The following is an 18922-nucleotide window of genomic DNA, read 5'->3' as shown; positions in this document are numbered from 1 at the left end:
TTCCTCTCAAAAGAGACACGTGGTCTCATTGGTGATACCCGAAAAGTGGTCTGGAACAAAAAGAGCATAACCCACATAACTGTATTTCCTGTGTACAACTCTAGAATAAACCTATCGTGTTCTTAATCCGGCAGTGGATTGATAAAGGACTGAGCATCTTTATTATTATTCATATTACAATCCCGTCCGCATCCACGCGTGACGTGGTTTATTGTAATCATCTCCGAGCGGATGGTCGCACAATGAACTGTATCCATCCACGAAATTCCCCTCCTCCTAACGACAACAATGAACTGTTGTGGGTTATCAGGTTTTTTTCCAGGATGTCTTAAACACAAATATTGACATAGAGCCAACGGTCAAAGTTGTTTTTCCGCTGAAACGAGCGCGGAGCATGCCTCGTCTCCTGCTTACACCCCTGAGCCAATGGTGGAAATTCCACATTCGTATGGCAGGGGTATCAATAACAGCATGCAATTGACTTGTAACAAAGTAACATCTGTCAGGATTGATTAAAGCAAAACTTACCGTGGTGATTAAACGCTGCATGTCGAAACCGCTGTAGAATTCGTATTTTTCTGAGTTAATGCTGCTGAGATTATGCAAGCCTAGAGAAGACATGGAGCTGATGGGTTGTGTGCAAATAGATATATATATTTTTATGTGGAGAGACAGCTATTAGAAGGAGACATCTTATCCGTTTATCTATTTTCTATCAAAGTGGATAGCTATTTTATCGACCTCGGAGAGTTAACGTGTTGAATGTTACCTCGATACATGAGGTATGGCTAATGTTTTCAGTAAAAAAGGGATGTATAATTAATCCGCTATGCATTGCATCATTAGTTTTTTACAATTAATAAAAATGTAATTGCAGTTCATTATTTGCAATGTATTGAAAACAATGGCGAACACGTGGATGAGAGAACGCACGCATGTTAATGACACCATTCAAACTATTATGAACAGAAAGTGGGCTTGGGCAGGGGACGTCCATGGCTAGAAGTGACAATGATGGCACGTGGGTGACGTCTGTGAGAACGAACTTGGTAGCTCATCGGATTCCTCCAGTATCACTAAATATCCAGATTTTGATTCCTGGCCAATAATTAACCATGGAGTGGCAGCCAAAGCATGGGACCCATTTGAGAGAGAGGTTGGCCACCTGGGAGATATTAATAATCTATGTTTTATAAAACACCTTTCATATTAAAGTATTTCAAAGCGTGTATGTAAAAAATAAAACTACACTCACAGGTATAATATCTAAGCGAAATAGAAAGCTGATAACCATATCAATCACTACACTCGAAGTTCAAATAAAATGAAGAACCATGATTACAGCGACTGATAATAATAATTACAGAGTAATGTAATCAAATAACTTTTAAAAAAAATCTTAACTCACGGGGAAAGCCTGTAGAACAAATAGGTTCGTTTTTAGACGGTGATTTAAAAGGTGAAACAGACTCGGAGTCCCGAACTGACCGAGGAAGAGGATTCCACAATCACAGAGCCTGGCTGCAGAAGGCTCCGTTTCCTATGGGAACACACCACAGTCTTGTCTTTGGAATGATGAGCAGACCAGATTCAGCAGATCTACGTTTTCGCAGTGGTCAATAAAACTTGAGCAGATCGGCGATATATTAATGTAGGTGCTGGGTGGATGATTTCGGCGGCTTGGGGAGGAGGCCTTCATTCAGCGGTGAACTGACCATGGCTGGTGACGATGATGATGATGATATGAGGAATAGGCCATTTAGAAACATGCGTTTAGATTATTTTCCTGGTATAAATTTCCGCATGATAAGCCACTTCATTGAGCTATCATTTGTGGTCAGGTCGCTTCTAAAAAAATAAGCGAATAGCTCAGTGGACTTTACCTAGTAATATAAAAAAAAGAGTTTCGTTTTATTTGTATATATATTTTTAAGGATGTGTTGACCTTTCTTATACGTACTTTTGCACCCTATTGTATTTTTGCATTGTTTGCTGTTGCAACGTTCTGACCCCGTGCGACCCACCTCCTGGAACACATGTGGAGAGAAAACAGCTTTACAGCTCATTGGAGGAACCTTCCTTCCTCCTCATCCCAGTAAACACGCGAATAAGATGATGATTCTGACACCATGGAGGGAGAATGTGGCCTCCCAAGCCATCATCAGTGTTGGGGCTCTGACAGCCACGCTCTCACATCCACCAAATACCAACATCCGCCATTCGCCACTAAGTGACGGTGACGTCGCCACGACATTCCTGTGCTAGGCCAGGTGCACTTTGAGGCTGCCACGTGAAGTGTCGAAGGTTCGCTGACAGGAAGAGGTCTCGGGACGGACCCAGCAAGTGCCATGGGTTGGCTGACTGATATGACCGATAGATGCACCACCAGTTGTACCCCATACTGTGCCAGGCTAGGTGCAGGAGGTCTCGAGACAGATCCAGAAGGTGCCATGAGTTGGCTGACCGAGATGACCGATAGATGCACCACCAGTTGTACCACTCCTGTGCCAGGCTCGGTGCATGAGGTCTAGGGACAGACCCAGCAGGTGCCATGGTTTCGACTGACTGAGACCACCAGTAGATGCCCCACCAGCTGTACCCCCTCCTGTGCCAGGCTAGGTGCATGAGGTCTCGGGACAGACCCAGCAGGTGCCATGGTTTTGACTGACTAAGATCACCGGTAGATGCCACCACCAGCTGTACCCCCTCCTGTGCCAGGCTAGGTGCAGGAGGTCTCGGGACAGACCCAGCAGGTGCCATGGTTTCGACTGACTAAGATCACCGGTAGATGCACCACCAGCTGTACCCCCTCCTGTGCCAGGCTAGGTGCATGAGGTCTAGGGACAGACCCAGCAGGTGCCATGGTTTCGACTGATTAAGATCACCGGTAGATGCACCACCAGCTCTACCCCCTCCTGTGCCAGGCTAGGTGCATGAGGTCTAGGGACAGACCCAGCAGGTGCCAGGCTAGGTGCCAGGCTAGGTGCATGAGGTCTCGAGACAGACCCAGCAGGTGCCATGGTTTCGACTGACATGAGATCACAGGTAGATGCCACTACCAGCTGTACCCCCTCCTGTGCCAGGCTAGGTGCCAGGCTATGTGCATGAGGTCTAGGGACAGACCCAGCAGGTGCCATAATTTCAACTCACTGAGATCACAGGTAGATGCCACGACCAGCTGTACCCCCCCCTCCTGCTGTGCCCCCCCCCCCCCAGTTCGCGCATGCGCAGTCGCCGCGCGCGACGACGTCACCGCTCCACTCGACTTGTGTTTACGGCGTTTGATCGCTCGCAAAACGCCAAAAGCGAATCGCCGTCACACAATCACGATCACTGCTTATCACTGGCACGGCGTCTCCTCGTTGAGAGACGCCTTCATTAAACACCGTCGAGGGATGCCACACGGCAGTTTTGTCTCGCGAATCGCAGACGGGCGAGTTCACGGCGGGGTGAGGCCTATCTATGGCAGCCCGCCCTGGTGCTAGTTTGGGCCTCGGCTTGCCACATCGCTAAGAAGACAAATGTTAATGTTACGCCGCGTGAGGAACCTTATTTCCTTTTCTTTTTAACGCAGGGAGGGAGGGGGGTTTGTCAACGTTTACATTGCACGATAACGTCGACGAGTTACTAAAGAATCGTAAAACGCAACTGGCGTTTTAATATAGCCGCTGATCTTTGTGTTGGTGCGGGCGGGGGGGCATCGTTAAACAAATAAATGTGTATAAGTATTGTGCTTTACATTCTAAGTCGTCGGTGGCTTCGTGTGAGTTTTTTTAAAATGACATAATTTGCCCACGACCCCAACCCCCCTCTCCTTGACCCAGCGCGAGTAAATGTGAGGTCAAATCGTTTAAATACGCAAGAACTACTGGATCGATATTGTTTACAAAGTGATGTCGACGATGCTCAATGTCATCAAACAACAAGCGATCTTTAGCAGTTCAGGATTTTGCTAAATGTGCCACCCCCCCCCCCCCCCGTTACGTCCTCTCGCGTGTTATAATGTGCTTTATCAAATATGTTTGCGTGCATACACAAGTATTTGCTAAATAAAAATATACATTTAGTCTGTAATAATAATCGCGAATGTATTGTCCGGATTATAAGACGCTCTGGAAGAGTAACATGTGCCTGGTTTGTGTATTTAAATAATAGAGATCAAACGACTTGTCTTCACACGCACACTTCTGCCGGATTATAAGACGCATCCCCTAAATCTTACTTTAAAACATACCGAACCACAAATAGTGCGTCGTACGATCCGGAGACTAGGGCAAATAAAATGAAATCATGCTCAAGAATATTGGCGGACTGGCAGCCAGCCGAAGGGAAAATCGAACAACGCGTCCCGAGGTGGACGGAACCGCGCCGAGTGGAGATGGAGTGATGAAATCAGTGGTGCAAAGTGCTCCGTGGATTATCGCATGGCTCGCAGACTTAAATTTCCACGTGCGATGTTGCACATACGCGAGAGAGATCCCAGCAGTGGATTGATTGATCGTGGCAGATGATGAATACAAGATACAATAAGGCAGTGGCTAACGTGTCAGTAAGGAATTGTGTTTAGTTTGTGCTCTCAGTTTTGTCCACGGTATGCATTGCTCGCGAGTATATTGCAGAAATTATGTGAATTAAAATGTAATTGTTACAAATAAAGGAACATCAAAGGCTTACTTGAAGTTTTTGTGTCTTTGTGTTTCCTTTTAGCAATAAAGAAAAAAACACCTCTTAATGTTTGCATGAAGAGGCTCGTGCATACGGACAAACATGGTATCGTATACACCCTCGACGTCATTGAATCATAAACTACATCAAGGGATTAAAAATCACATACTGAACTAAATCACCGTTGCATCACGAGATGTCACCGCTGGATTTTGAGTTTCATCGATAAAATGTGACAGATAAATTATATAAATTAGGCCAGTGATTAGCAACCAGCAAACCACCCCCCCCGCCCATTCCCCCAGGCAATAACTGGTGTAGAGGAGCCTCCCCAAAGCTAACAGATACTACTTTAGCACGTATGCTTGGTTCTTTCAGTAAAGTCACGTAGAAGGGAAATAATAAAATAATAAAAATAAAACAATAAAATTCTCACGACGTTTCGGCCACAACGGCTGTCTTTCTGACAGCTCTGTTTTTTCACCTGAGGACGGCTGCTTGCGTTGTGGCCGAAACGTGAGAATTAAATTTGTATTATTTTATTATATCCCTTCTACGTGACTTTACCAAAAGAACCAATAATATGAATCCCTGCAGTCACGAAAGCTTTAAATCGAAATTTACATTAGCACGGTTAGCTACGTATGGTGTGAAAGAAGTTCAGCATACATACTTTCTCAGGAACTAAGAAAGAATTAAGCTGGGTTAGTGGACATTCAGAGATGTCTAGCAGGGATGAAGGCCCGTGTGGAGACTAACTATGGAGGGCGTTTATTTTCCAATTCCCGTGTTCATCTTTCAATCTCTTAATTCCCAGCATGCATCTCCCGTGTGCTGTTGTATACTTTTTAGCTTTCCTTTTGCTGCTTTTCTGTCACCAGTATTGTCTGTTGGGTATCATTCTTGCTTGTGATGTGTTCCTTGCTCAGTCCCACTGGTTTCTTATTTGTGTATTGTCATCTGTGTTCCTCCTCCCGTCTCCCATCATTCATTTCAAGCATGTATTTCTCCACGCCGCTTTGCAAACTCTTCAGCTGCTGATTCCATACCTGATAGTTCCACGTGGGAGGCCTTGCGTTTTGGTTAATATACAAACACGCTAATGCTAAAAAACTGAACACCTGCTCATGTCGCCTCTATTGTGTCTTCTGCACCAGGCGGCTAAACGATTTCAGATGCTGGGTCCATGTCCAATGTGCACGAAGAATGGCAAAACGAGCTTCCTCAGGCGCTTTCTCATCAACTTCAGTGAGTCAATCAGCCTGTGTGAGGACCCCCAGGTAAGTGTTCCCATGAGCGTCCTGGCACACTCGCTGCTGCTTTCCCTTTTTCCTGGCAATATTCCCACTCCTTCCTGGTCGTGGGCCATCTCCCTGCGCACTCCACATTTCTTCATGTCCTGGATCACCACCATCTCTATCCTGAACTAAATTAATTTATTTTACTATATAAGGCCCACTGAGCTATATAGCTCTTTTTTCAGAGGCGACCTCGCCACAGTTGATACCTTAACAAAGTAGCTTATGTGGAAATTTTTAGTAGCCAAATTCTCTAAAACGCATGTCGATTCTAAATGTGGAGGGAAAACCCAGAGGACCCGGAGAAAAATCCATACGACCAGGGGAAGAGAACTCGCAAACACTAAATATACAGGCGTCAAGGGTCAGGATTGAACCTACGACCTGTTTCCCATCCATCTCGCCATCATACAGCAGGCAGACCACAATCGCAGGCTGAATTACAGCTGATGTCATTAACAGACACTGACAATCGTTGAGTTTCAGTTCCGTTTTTTTATTTGCATTAGTACAATTTATTTAAACGAACGTTTAGAAATCGTATAGGATGGATACAATCGTACACTTCTTTCCAAATAGAATAAACAGGATAAACGTATAAGTCCTTTGTTTTCTTGAACAAGTACCTGTTTTTAAATATTGTTTTTATTCAAATGAGTGCCATTTATTGCGGAGGAGGGTTGCCCTCTGACCAAACTGGATGGAGAACTGAGATCACTCTCCGCTGCAGATGATGGTGCCGTGGCCTGACTCAGTCAAGTGCGTGTATGCCAGGTTATGAAGAAGAATTCGTGTAAAAGTTTGGAAAATCGATGGGACCCATCAAGAATATATATTAAAAAACACATCCTCGCACAGAATTGAAATGTAGACTTGACATACCTGTCAAACCCATACGGTTTACCCGTATTTTGTGTTTCTCCCTTGTGATGGGACTTTGTAGGATGAACGTTGAGATTTATAAGGAGCACGAGGTGACCAATAAGGTCTGAATTGGTCTGTAATAAGGTAGGGCACTGATAAGGGGTTGACAGGTATGCCAACGTGTTTGAGAAGGTGGTGAATTATTTCACCTCTTCAGGTAAAAAACGGCGATTTTGATGAGAAGGCGTTATTTTTAAATCCTTTATATTAAGTTCGCTTGCTTGCTTGCTTACGACCGTGCAAATCTTTCGGTCGTTTTTTAACCCACTTCCCGTGATCCAATCGAGCTGACATTTTGCACACAGACTCGTTGTGCGAGACAATTAATGTTCGTGAAAAATGTTTTCCAAAATTTGACACTGTTTAGGGAAAACAAATTAAATATTTAATTACCAATTGCTTAATACTGGCACACAATCATCTGACCCATAGGTGGCAGCCATCTCAAGCCAGAGGACGAGAGGACTCTAGCCGCCACGCATATAAAGGATTTATAGTGAAAAACTTTGTTTTTACGGCTTATACTTATTCTTAATTCTTATTCACGGGAATCCAGTCGATGGTGGTAACGTTTTTTGTATCCCTTACATCATGCTCTTACATCACTGGCAGCTTTGCATTTTTTGCTGCATAAGTTCTGCCTGCATATTACTTTTTTTTTAAACAAATTTTGAAGATTTGTGTTGATGTACATCAAATATTAGACTTAACCTTTCAATATTGAATTACAATTCAAATTGATGGATACCTTGCCAATATTGTTTTACAGCAACCAAATTAAATTCAACAAATCTGCCAAAAAATGTAACTGTGTAAACTACAGCGTGTCATTAGTGCCAATGAAAAGACAACCTGCTGCCAATTGCTTCCAGTGTTATAGATGTTCTACTGTGTAATTGAATTGTAACGATAACATGAATTGTAACGACAATTATAATAATCGTTTTCCCCACTTTGATTTGCAGTGCATTTATCCACTCGGGTACTTCCCGATCGGGAGGATTCTGACCAAAGCCAGTGCGCAGAAACATCGTGCTAACGCCCGCAGGAGAATGCGTACTTCTGTTGAAGACATCCAGACTTTGGGCTCACCTATAAAGCAAACGAGGGCCTGCGGCGATTTCTCAGAGCAAAACCTCCCAAAAGATATTCCCCCGTTGAAGAAACGCATTAACTGCGCGCAGAGTGTTGACATTTCAAAAACGAGAGAGGTTCGCGGCGGGCTTGGGGGTTCAAGCGAGGAAAGCGATGGCTGCCCATCCAGAACGAGAGGCATCGACGAACATTCAGAAGGCTCGCACGGAGGCAGATTAGATTTGGAAATTCCAGCGCAGCTTTCCGAGCATTCTTATTCGAGACTGAGGACAGAAAACGACCAGCGGAGTGAAGAGGACGCTACTCAGCCTCCTTGGACGTATCTCGCGGGTCGTGTGCTACAGTGGCAGAACAAATATGCCCTGTGCTGGCTCGACTGCATTTTGATGGTCCTGGTGCATAGCAGGAGTGTCCAGCAAAGGTTTCTCCAGCAGAGTAGAATCTGCGCACCCAAAGGCAGTGTCGGAATATCTCAGGAATGCTTTGTGCAGACTCTGTTAACCCAGTATAACCAAGCACAGGCCATGCTTGCCACCACCCTACAAAGCGGAGGTAATGGAACACATTGCCCTGAATGTTCTTGTGAAATGTGGAGCACGAACTTTATTAATGCATCATGGTTTATTATTATTATGATCATGTTTAGTCAGCGCGTAGCTCTGGAGTATGGCTCATCGTGCGATATATCCGCCCACTAGTGAGAGGAGTCTGGGTGCATCCGATGAACAAATAATGCAGTGGATCAAATGTCTTTCAAGTTACTTTGAAGTTGACGCTCGCTTACGGCGAAGCGGATTTTGCGCACAATTGTTTGCTTTCTCAAAGTCGTCGGTTCTATTTGGACAACAATCTCGCTTAGTAGCATCCCCTCTGGAGGGCGGCAGTTTGACAGCATGTCAATGAGGCTGTACATCGTCTGACGTCTTTTGAAGACGAGAACATTTCTGACTCACTGACCTCGGCGGTATATTTACAGTGTACGTGAATTTAGCTTCGGCTAAGCGACAGTCGATATCGTTAGAAACACGACACAGCTCGTTTTTGCAACCGTGCACATCGGTCATTGTCGAGCTGCCGTAATTTGGCACTTATTTTAAGGAGGAGTTTTTTGTGGAGCCACGTGTATGTTTAGTTTACATCCCCTGGTGTTTTAACGGCCGTCGCGAACCTGGTGTGAGTGTGTGTGTGTGGGGTTGCGGGTTGTTACGCCACACCAGCTATTAAGCAGACGATGATCAGGGCAGGTCTCCTTAGAGCCAGACTTCCTGTCATTGGATCACATCAGCAGACTAAACAGTGGTGGCCTGACAGTGTCTCACTTAAAGCAAGTGACAGCCCCACTTGTTTAGTGTAAACACGTTGTTTGTTGAAAACATTTCAACAATACCAGCACTAATAATAATCGTTACGTGTGTCAGAATTATGGTGCCTTTGCTATTAATGTCAACATTAGTTCTAGTAATGATAAGTGCCGGACTGTATTGTACTGATAGTTTTTAATTATTCGAAGGATTGCATTTTTAAAGTGTAAGTTTTTGGAAATAATGCATTTCTAAAATACATTTAACAGGAATTCTATGTCAAATGTGTAAAAACCAAGGTCCCTTTCTTATGAACATGGGGAAGTATGGTCAAATAATCATCATGATCCACACAGTGGGAAGGCTATCATCCAGCAGGCGAACGACAACAACGCTATAAGTACGTACTATAAGCATCGATGACGACAGTGCCAATACCATAAAAGCAACGCGCCCAAAGTAATCTAAAACGTACATTTGAGTCTGGAATAACTGAGCCTTTTGCCACTGCCGGTTACACATTGGCGCTTGACATTTCAGCGTGGCCTATCATTGAATCCTATATATATATATTTTACTGTGGAGTAAAATAAATGTTGATCAAAAGCAGGCCTTCCGTGTGAAAAGGCTGGGGGCTACTGTTGTAACTTACGAGCGACTTGGCGCGCCTTGCCTCTCTCTCGCAGGCTTGCCGGAAGGGCACCGGGCACGCGGCGCCGCTGCCGCCACCGCCGCCACCGCCGCCGCCGCCACCACCACCGCTCCCGTTGCCGAATCCTTTGCAGCCACCGCCGCCGCTACGGCTACCTTGCACGGTGTGCGCATGGCGGTCTTCAGTGCAATGCAGCCGCGACTCAAGTGCCAGCTGGGTAAGAGGTTAAGGTAAAGGTGCAGCCCTGCCTGTGCCTGCTCCCCCACCTTCCCCGCCTCCCCCCGGACCCCCCCCCCCCCTCACTATAGTAGTAGGTTTTTACCCTTTTAAACTGGTACAAAACTGACACCTTTATTCAAGGCATCATGTTTGCAATAACCACAACACAAGTAGTCAAAAAAGTAAACAAAAAAAAGAAGCAACTCTGATAATGATAATAATATGCACTGTCCTTGAAGTTGATTGGTCCACACCCGAGACGGCTTTCTTTAGAGCCTAGTCTCCATTGGTGTTGGACCAGATGACACCAGAAGGCGTACAACTCAAACACAGTGCACTATCAGAGTAATGAGAGCTCGGGGCAAGCATTTACACTATGAGATCTCTTTTACCAGTGGCAAAATATAGTAGTAGGTTTTTACCCTTTTAAACTGGTACAAAACTGACACCTTTATTCAAGGCATCATGTTTGCAATAACCACAACACAAGTAGTCAAAAAAGCAAACAAAAAGAAGCAACTCTGCCTAAAATGTGGACCTAATAATAGGTATGTCAGAATCTGAATATTTATTTACGCTGGAGGAATCTGATGAGCTGTAAAGCTATTTTTCACAGATGTCCAGGATGGGCATGGGGTCAGAACATTCCATGAACAAAACAAAAAAATCCAAAAAACGATTGCAGTGTAAAGTATAGGAAATGTAGCCAAATCACTAAAAAAGAATAAAAATAAAACAAAGTTTTTATTCTACCACGTAAAGTCCACTGAGCTGTTATCTTCTTTTCACAAGTGACCTGGCCACAAATGATAGCTCAACGAAGCGGCTTATCATGTGGAGATTTATAGCAGCCAAATAATCGAAATTATCTAAACGCATGTTTCTAAATGTATGTATGTTGAACTTCTTTCGCACCATAAGTAGTCAACCGTGCTAATTAGAGGTGCAGGGGAAGGAAACAAACTACACACCAAAAGCAGTTGTAAAGAAATTCGTTTTTAATTTAGATTTAAAAGTGCATAGCCGCAGTGGCTTCCTAATTATCGGAAGGTAGAGTGTTCCAGACGACCGCAGAAGTGCATCTGAAAGCGCGTAATGCAGTGACCATCTTTGTTCGATGAATAGCTAAAAGCCGCTCTGAGGATGACCGGAGTTCGCGTGATGGTTTATGCTCCTTGACGAGATCAGCAAGGTATTGTGGTTCATTTGTTGCAAGCACGTCGTGTTGAATGAGTTAGAGCTTATAATCATATGTAACATTAACATATCACGTGCATGACTCTGAAAACAGTAACTGAATGTTCCATGCAGGATCCGACGCAGGTATTGTGAGCGTAAGAATCTATTTTAAATCGCACGGTCGACGAATCGTCGTGAAGTGCCTACCGACAATGTGCACTTGATTCCATCTCATGCACACTATTGGAAAAAGAGTGTCTGAATCTGGCCTGTGGCCCTTTTCCTCTAGATCGACTGAGCCTAAAATGAATACCAAGCCAATTGTGCAAAGATCTTTACTGGGAAGACAAGGCCAAGCCTGGTGGTGACCACCATCTCAACCCCTTGTGGATTTCGTTAGCCATAATAGGTGCTCGCTAAAGGCACATTCCGCTAGAGTCTTATGTGTACAATCCAGTAACAGTTTGATCGATGCTATCGTGCTCATCGCTCAGTATTGGATTTGACCAAAACGTGCCAATGTTGGACTCTGTGGAAAACCAGTCCTGGGGCTTGGCAAGTCTTTCCTAGGTAAACAAAAATAACTCGACTCCAGTCACGCGGGCAAAGTTGTGGGCTCCCTTTCAAGCGGTCATTTGAAATAATAACCAAAAGAAACTACAAAGTGTCTTGAAATGCAGTTGTGTTTTGCCAACCAGCAGTGGATTGACCATGGCTGCTGATGATGCTGGATATCCCCCCCCCCCCCACAATCGGAAAGGCTCACCCTCTCACCCTCCAATAATTCTCACCCTCCAATAATTCTGGCTGGTAAAGGTATTTCTGTATTGCAAAATCTCTGTTGTGTTTGTCCCAGCAGTTGTTTACAAATCTAAATTGTCAGAATAAAGTCTTGCTGAGTCTCAAGACTAATTTTTTTTTTATTTCACAAGATTTTTACTTGGTATGCCTGGTCATTTTCGTTGTTGAGTATTTTTTTTTTCTTCTTGGATAAATCCCAGAAAATATTTCTTCACAGAGAATTGCCCAACTATACACAATGGGTTTACCATGTGTTACCACGTGGCTTGCTCATAGCCATTGAATTGGCGTGCTATTACTCTTCCATTGGATTGCAATGTTCAAATATTAAATTAAAGCATTATAGAGCCATCACTGTTTCAATCGTTAGTTTAAGGTCAGATTTGTCAACCTCCAGTCCTCACATTCCCCACTGGTCCGTCTTTCCTTGTTCACCACTCTTCTCCATTTGAATGCTGCAAAGAAGTTGTTGCACATTGTACAGTACATACACGATGATTGGAAAGTATGGAAACATGGTACTGTGAAGGATTGTGTGAGGCTGGAGTCAAAGAAGCCTGCCTTAAATCAATAGTTTGTTTTAATCTTTTCCCCCAATGTTCCACGGATTGTTTTCTCCCTGTCAAGTCTTGAGACAAAGGATCAATTCAGAATCTCTCACAGAGCAGTGGAACCCTTCGTGTTAGAGAATTGCCCGTCATATAACTCATCCGATGTCCCTTTAAATGACCTCTGGTCCACACAGTAGGTGGCAGCACTTTGCAACCCACTCGTACCAGGCCAGGTGGCGGCCCGGAGGATGCGTCCGCTGATCCGTTAGCATTGCTCGTGTATGCGTGCCAGCTTCATTCACCGCGCTCCACACTCAGCCGCATTCTGCCGGAATTGTATGTTGCTGCGCTTTGTGTAAAATACAGAGGGTTATATTTTTACATGTTTTTTACTTACGTTGTTTACATAACGAATGCAGGAAAGTGGGCAACATTCAGGGCACACAAGTGCCCGCGCAATTGGATTGGCATAAACCTCGCATTAAAAGTCAAATCAATGCGGTTCATGTTCAGTTCTTGAAATTAGCAAAATTAAGTGCAGAACCATATGTAATGTCAAAGTGATTTATTGCTCAAATTTGCATTGAGGTGGTGCTCTTCTGTTCATAGTCCTGAGCCAATGGTGGAAATTCCCCATTGCTATGGAAAGTTTCTCTGTCGGACAACTACTGTTAACTTCTCCACACAGTGGTTCCTATTTTATCAACCCCAGAGGGATGATTGCCTGAATCAATTCCCAACCAGGATATGAACTCGCAACCCTGCTGATTGCGAGCCACCAGCCCGAACGCACAGCCACATGGTTGGTCACAAATGTGATGGCTTTTTTGTTGTGTGCGAATGAGACCGTCAATCCACTACAATTAACAACCGCAGTATAATTACAGGCGGCAGGCATGGACTTTAATCCAGGATCTCGGCGGTGCCAGTTCTGCGCCCCGACCCACGACCACCTTCCACCTTAAACCAATAGTTGAAAATTGACGACTACATTCGGCTTCAGCTGAGCGCTCGCACACAGTGCTGCAGGCAGTGGGAGAGCTGTAACAGAACGACGGCGTGACCTCAAGCGGTGCATGCGGTAAGAGCGTCATGTGCGTGAACAATCCTCTGCGAAAGTTAGCGTGTTCTGAAACCTTGTTGCTTTTTGGTTTTAAATGTCTGGTAATGGTGTCCCGTGGGGGTTCCTGCTCAGCACAGCCCACGGGCTTCCTTAGCCAGCGCTTTGTTGCCCGCTCAGGAGTTTGGGAGCGAGAGAGAGAGGAAGTTGGAGGTCCTCAGTGGCTTTGTGGGAGCTTCACGTTGGGAAATTCGTAGCCACAGAACACATTTCGGTTACATGTTTGGAAGCTACGTTCCGTTAACTTTGACTCACCTGACACGCCAATGAGTTGTTTACGTTTGTCATTCGCTGGCAAATGTTGTCGCCGTGATTACGTTCCCCTCCCCCCTGCCGTGGTGTGATGGCTGCTGCGCTGGACTTGCGAATCCGGAGGTCGCTGGTTTTTATCTCCCGTCGAGGCATTTGAGACGACGGGCAAGTCTCTCATTCCCCACGCCTCTGTGGACCCAGCAGTACAAGTTGGGTACCCCAGATAGCCCATCGGCAGGCCGTGTGTGGTGAAGCAGAGTGTGGGTGCTCTCGCCTCTACCAAGATGTATGTCTAGCATAGATAAGTAGGCCAAATAGCTACTTGAGGGGCTCTCCAGATCTCCCTCTAAGAGAGAATCTTCCATCAAACGGTGGCATGAACAGGTAGTCGTAGGGCCGCACCTTTATATTTCCTTCACCATTTGCCATTTCGATGACGTTCGTGTATGTCAGTTTTTATTCTAACTTTATCGGTACTTCTTTCGGATTGGAAGACGGTCCCTTTAGCCCATGGGCCCCGGTGCAGTTGCACCGGCTGCACACTCGATAGCTGCACCACGGCCTGGAATGCTGAACTGCATGTCGTATTGTTGGGGAATGAAAAAAAACCCACTAAAAAGCCATGTGTGCTTGGATCGTTGTCTATGGGAAGGCTTGCTTGTTTTTTTCACCGTAGCAGTGCAATTTATCATCATCACCATGAACTTAATTTATAACCACATGATAATTCAATGAAACAAACTCTATTTTTTTTCAGCTAAAGGGAGACCTGGGATCCAAAGTAAGTTCACAGCAAAATATTTGAATGTTTATAAGAATGTTTTGTTGCTGGATCAAATGTACAAGGCTCCTCCCGGCCTTCTGTGTAGACTGGACACGTTAGCAAGCATCTATTAGGGTTGGTGAAATGCACAAGAGGGTGATGTGATCAGCACCGTGCCCAATCGCTTGTCTACCCAATGTAGATCTTGTCACACTGGTCTGGATCCTCATTTGAGGCTGAGTCGATCTAGGGGCAGGGGCACAAGCCAGATTCAGATAATTATCTGAATGATTATAATCATTTGCAAGAGTGTGCATGGTATGGAATCGAGTGCACATTGTTGGTAGGCACGTAACAAAGATTTGTCGACCGAGCGATTTAAAGTGGAGTCTTACGCTCACAACTACCTCCAGATCCTGCACGGAACAATCAATTACTGTATTTAAGAGTCATGCAAATGACATGTAAATTAAGCTTTAGCTTAATACGGATGGAACAACTATAAAACAAACGATACAGACAATACAAACGAGACAGGCAGTACAAATTAGACGGTACAAATGTGGAGAAAATAATTTATTCTATCCCAATTTGTGACAATTTAAAGAATTAAGGGTGGGGGGGGGGTTGGCAGGGGAAGAGAGAGAGGGTGGAGGTGAATCTTTGTGTACCCGGTTGCTGAGATTGTGACAAAGTGTGCTGGCCACTCGATAAACCACCCTTCATATCTGTACTTACACACTCGTACACATGTTAAAAAGCAGTTTTGTGCGCACAAACTGCTTTACTTGTTGTTGCTAGACCGGCATTGTTTAAATATGAAATGTAAAGTTATTATTTTCCAGACTGGATCTGAAAATGTTTTTTTCTTTTCTTTTTACAATGCAAAAATGCTTCGCTTATATTTGCGTGTAAATCACGCTTACAGTGCATAATTCCAACCCTTCTATTGCACACTTACTGGGGCTCCTTTTAAGGAAAAACAGGCATAAGAGCAGAAAATGTTTTAGAATTTGGCATCGTAGAGTACATGTGTAAAATATTTCCATTTTTAATGTCTTACATCGCAAATCCCTTTTAGCCCAGAGTTCACCCCTGATCTTTTGTTGGGGGTGGAGGGGGGGGATGGAAAAAAATTCTCGTGGTATTGAAAATCAGGATTTACGTTGTGAAGCTACAGTCAAGCGATGGATCCAAACCCCAGAGGAATCCGGGATATGTGGGCAGGGAGCTCTCCTGTCCATATCCGCACTCCCCTCCAACAAAACATTGTGAGAGTATTTTAACAAAATCCTCCCCTTGGGCCCGGATGTGGTTGGTGCAAAGTTTGCGACGCGGGGAATTTATTTCGCAAAACCGCTTCGCGCGGCGCAATGCGGTTTTGCGAACGTGCGTCAGAGATCATTAGCGCCGCGCGGATCGCTGTGCGGAATGGGGGAGGCTCGTGCCTCAGCAGGAAAGGAGGAGATGGGTAGGAATGGGGGGAGAAATTTATGATGTTTCAAGCAGTCGGGGTGAGCTCGTACCAGGCCAGGTGGCGGCCCGGAGGATGCGCCCGTCGATCCGTTAGCGTTGCTCGTGTACGCGTGCCAGCTTAATTCACCGCACTCCACACTCAGCCGCATTCTGCCGGAATTGTATGTTGCTGCGCTTTGTGTAAAATTCAGAGGGTTATATTTTTACAATTCTATTTATTTACGTTTTTAACGTGACGAATGCAGGAAAGCGCGCAACGATCAGCATAAACATGGTAATAGTAGGGCCCCATAATTGTGGTGTCGCAGGCAATGGCGGAACAACGGAAAGGAGAGAGACGAAAAAGAAAGATTAGGAAGAGATAGAAAAGATAAAGGAAAAAGGGAAAAAGATTCGGAGTTTTAAATTGCACTTTAAACAGGCGTCGTATGCCACCATGGAACGTTGTCAGTTGAGGGCGATGCAGACAAATGTATTGTACCGTGCTGCATCGTCTACGCTTCTTGCCTTTACACATGACCAGCTTGTTGAAGCTTGTTCAAATTGTCCGCTATGATACACCATGGAGAGGCTCTCATGCAATAGCGGATTGACAAAAGGGTTGCGCGTGTACACGTACCATACATTAAACAACTTGGCAATACAAGTAGGTTTATTCCTTGGCTCTTGGGGTTGCTGGAGTGTAACCTCTAACGTAATTCACAATGTTTACCGCGCAGGTCTGCAGAAACCGTTTATTTCGTGACGAGCGGCGAGCGTTATCTGCCATTGTCATCGTGGCTACTGCACGCCGGGTTGCTGAATGTCATAATTTGTGTTAATGTTTAATATTGCCACGTGTGACATTGAGCAGAGCGTTTGTGAGACGAAGCATACGTCTTTCGATGGTGCTGCCTAAGCAACAGCCGTTACTTATTCGCTTTTAAAACGCAAGTCGCCGTCACTTTTACACGCGGCGTTTTGAAAGGCGAGGACGGAAAAAAACCCACTTGCATTCACTTCGCGGAAGAGAGTGAGGAATGCCATATTTTATTTACTTCTTTGGTTGGAAGAGGAAGATGCGAGCTGTCACGTCTGCGAGATTTGCGTTGCTGTTCTTTACGGTCACTTTGATCTCTGCGCGAGTTTTAATCCTGGGTTCAGAAAGCAGATAGCGGTGATCGCAAAACGTCCGCGGAAAGGGACCGGCTCAAGCAAGCATATATTGTAGTGATCCTCAGCTGTTGATTTCAGGAGTTATAGATTGACAAGAGCGAGGGGGAGGGAGGTGAAGGTGGAGACTGGTAGGAAGAATTCGTAAGGAGCAGGAAAAAGGAGAGAGGGGAAGAGTTGTGGGAAGATATAAAAAAAACGCAATGGGGAATGGGAGTCAAATCTGGAGCAAATCAACAAAAGGGGATGAACTCTTCCTATAAACTGTCATCAATCCTTGCGAAATATCCTCTAGAAATGCACCCTTTAGTGAAGGCGTTTCTAGGCCGGTTCACGTAACTGTAGATTGTATATGTACATGTTTGTGTAACTGACAGACACATCGTTTTCTATTTATTGTGGATACTGATCGCCAGGGAATATGGCAATGCTTTAATGAAAAGATGTAGGATGATGAGTTTTAGTATTTAGTGTTTGGACAAAAGTTGCCTGTCTGTACAGCACACTATGCGTGCTGTTTATCTCTACATCTTCTACATACATCATGTAATTAATAATTCTCCACAACACATTTTGTAACATTAAGCTACATAATCTAGCATAATAAATTGCTACAGTTTCCCGAATTATATATAAGAAATATAGTTAATTATTGACGTAAAAAATAATGATTGTAAAAAAAAAACATATATGATCGAGCGTAGATTCCTTTTTTTGGTCACGTCAGTTTTGAACAGGTGGAATTTTTATAGGACGTCAATTAGTTGTAAAAGTCAGGGTCATTCGCATGCGGAGAGGGGTGGTGATCTTCTTGGCCAAGAACTTGTGCTTGAGTTGGGGGAGACTTGGTGAGTGGGGCCAAGCTGTTGCGTGGGAGAGGTGAGTGTGGAGATAAATGCTCCCTCCCCACTGACACGGCTCCGCATGCTGTGGTTAGGTGATGTGTGTGCCGTGCCACGCCGTTACGGTTCGACCTGTGAAACTTTTTTTAACAAAGACAAAGATCCCCCGTATAGCCTACACACAGGCTGTTGAGGCAAGGGCTGTTAGTGAGCACGTGTGAAGCCCGGCACAGCACACGAAAGGGGGTGTCTGGCCAACGCAATGAAACGGCCTCATTTGTCTCCCCCATTGCTGATGTTTACACACCGCACGAGGTATTCATTTAAGGATGAGTCAACCTAGGGGATGCCCAGGGCCGGTCCAGATGTTCGCCACTGTTATTGGTCGTGTGCGTGAATCGAACTTGGGTTGCTGGGTTGGTAACGCAGTGTGCTAACCACGGCACTGCCGCTCCCACTCACGGACACGCATCGCTCTCCCGCGTGTGTTTGGGCTGTACCGCGTGTTGTTAGGAATGGTGTCCGACGTTTGGCTCCACGTGCTGGAAAGGGAACTTTCAGACGTCGTGCCAGACAACACGAAGCACAACCTTAAAACACATCGGAGAAAGCTGTACAGCTCAACAGCAAAA

General features: G+C 45.0%; 2 protein-coding genes across 3 annotated transcripts in view; both read left to right on the top strand.

The window, feature by feature from the left end:
- Positions 1-18922, top strand: part of LOC133350037 (trafficking protein particle complex subunit 2-like) — a 112675-nt gene that overhangs the window by 75557 nt on the left and 18196 nt on the right. The gene's annotated exons all lie outside the window — the stretch shown is intronic.
- USPL1 (ubiquitin specific peptidase like 1) overlaps positions 3249-18922 on the top strand; it is a 33185-nt gene continuing 17511 nt past the window's right edge. The window contains exons 1-5 of one of the 2 annotated variants that reach the window (XM_061563996.1): positions 3249-3449; positions 4708-4770; positions 5823-5945; positions 7853-8534; positions 9970-10152. In XM_061563996.1, coding sequence (XP_061419980.1) covers positions 4768-4770; positions 5823-5945; positions 7853-8534; positions 9970-10152 — 991 coding nt within the window. In that variant the 5' untranslated portion in view covers positions 3249-3449; positions 4708-4767. Of the gene's footprint in view, positions 3540-4707; positions 4771-5822; positions 5946-7852; positions 8535-9969; positions 10153-18922 lie in introns of both variants that reach the window. The other variant, XM_061563995.1, reaches the window with a different exon arrangement.

The sequence above is a fragment of the Lethenteron reissneri genome, chromosome 32 (genome assembly GCF_015708825.2).
Source record: "Lethenteron reissneri isolate LAM-NWPU_2019-01 chromosome 32, ASM1570882v1, whole genome shotgun sequence".
NCBI classification, from domain to species: domain Eukaryota; kingdom Metazoa; phylum Chordata; class Hyperoartia; order Petromyzontiformes; family Petromyzontidae; genus Lethenteron; species Lethenteron reissneri.
The sequence above is the reverse complement of the archived record's forward strand: the minus strand, read 5'-3'. Positions and strand labels throughout refer to the sequence as shown.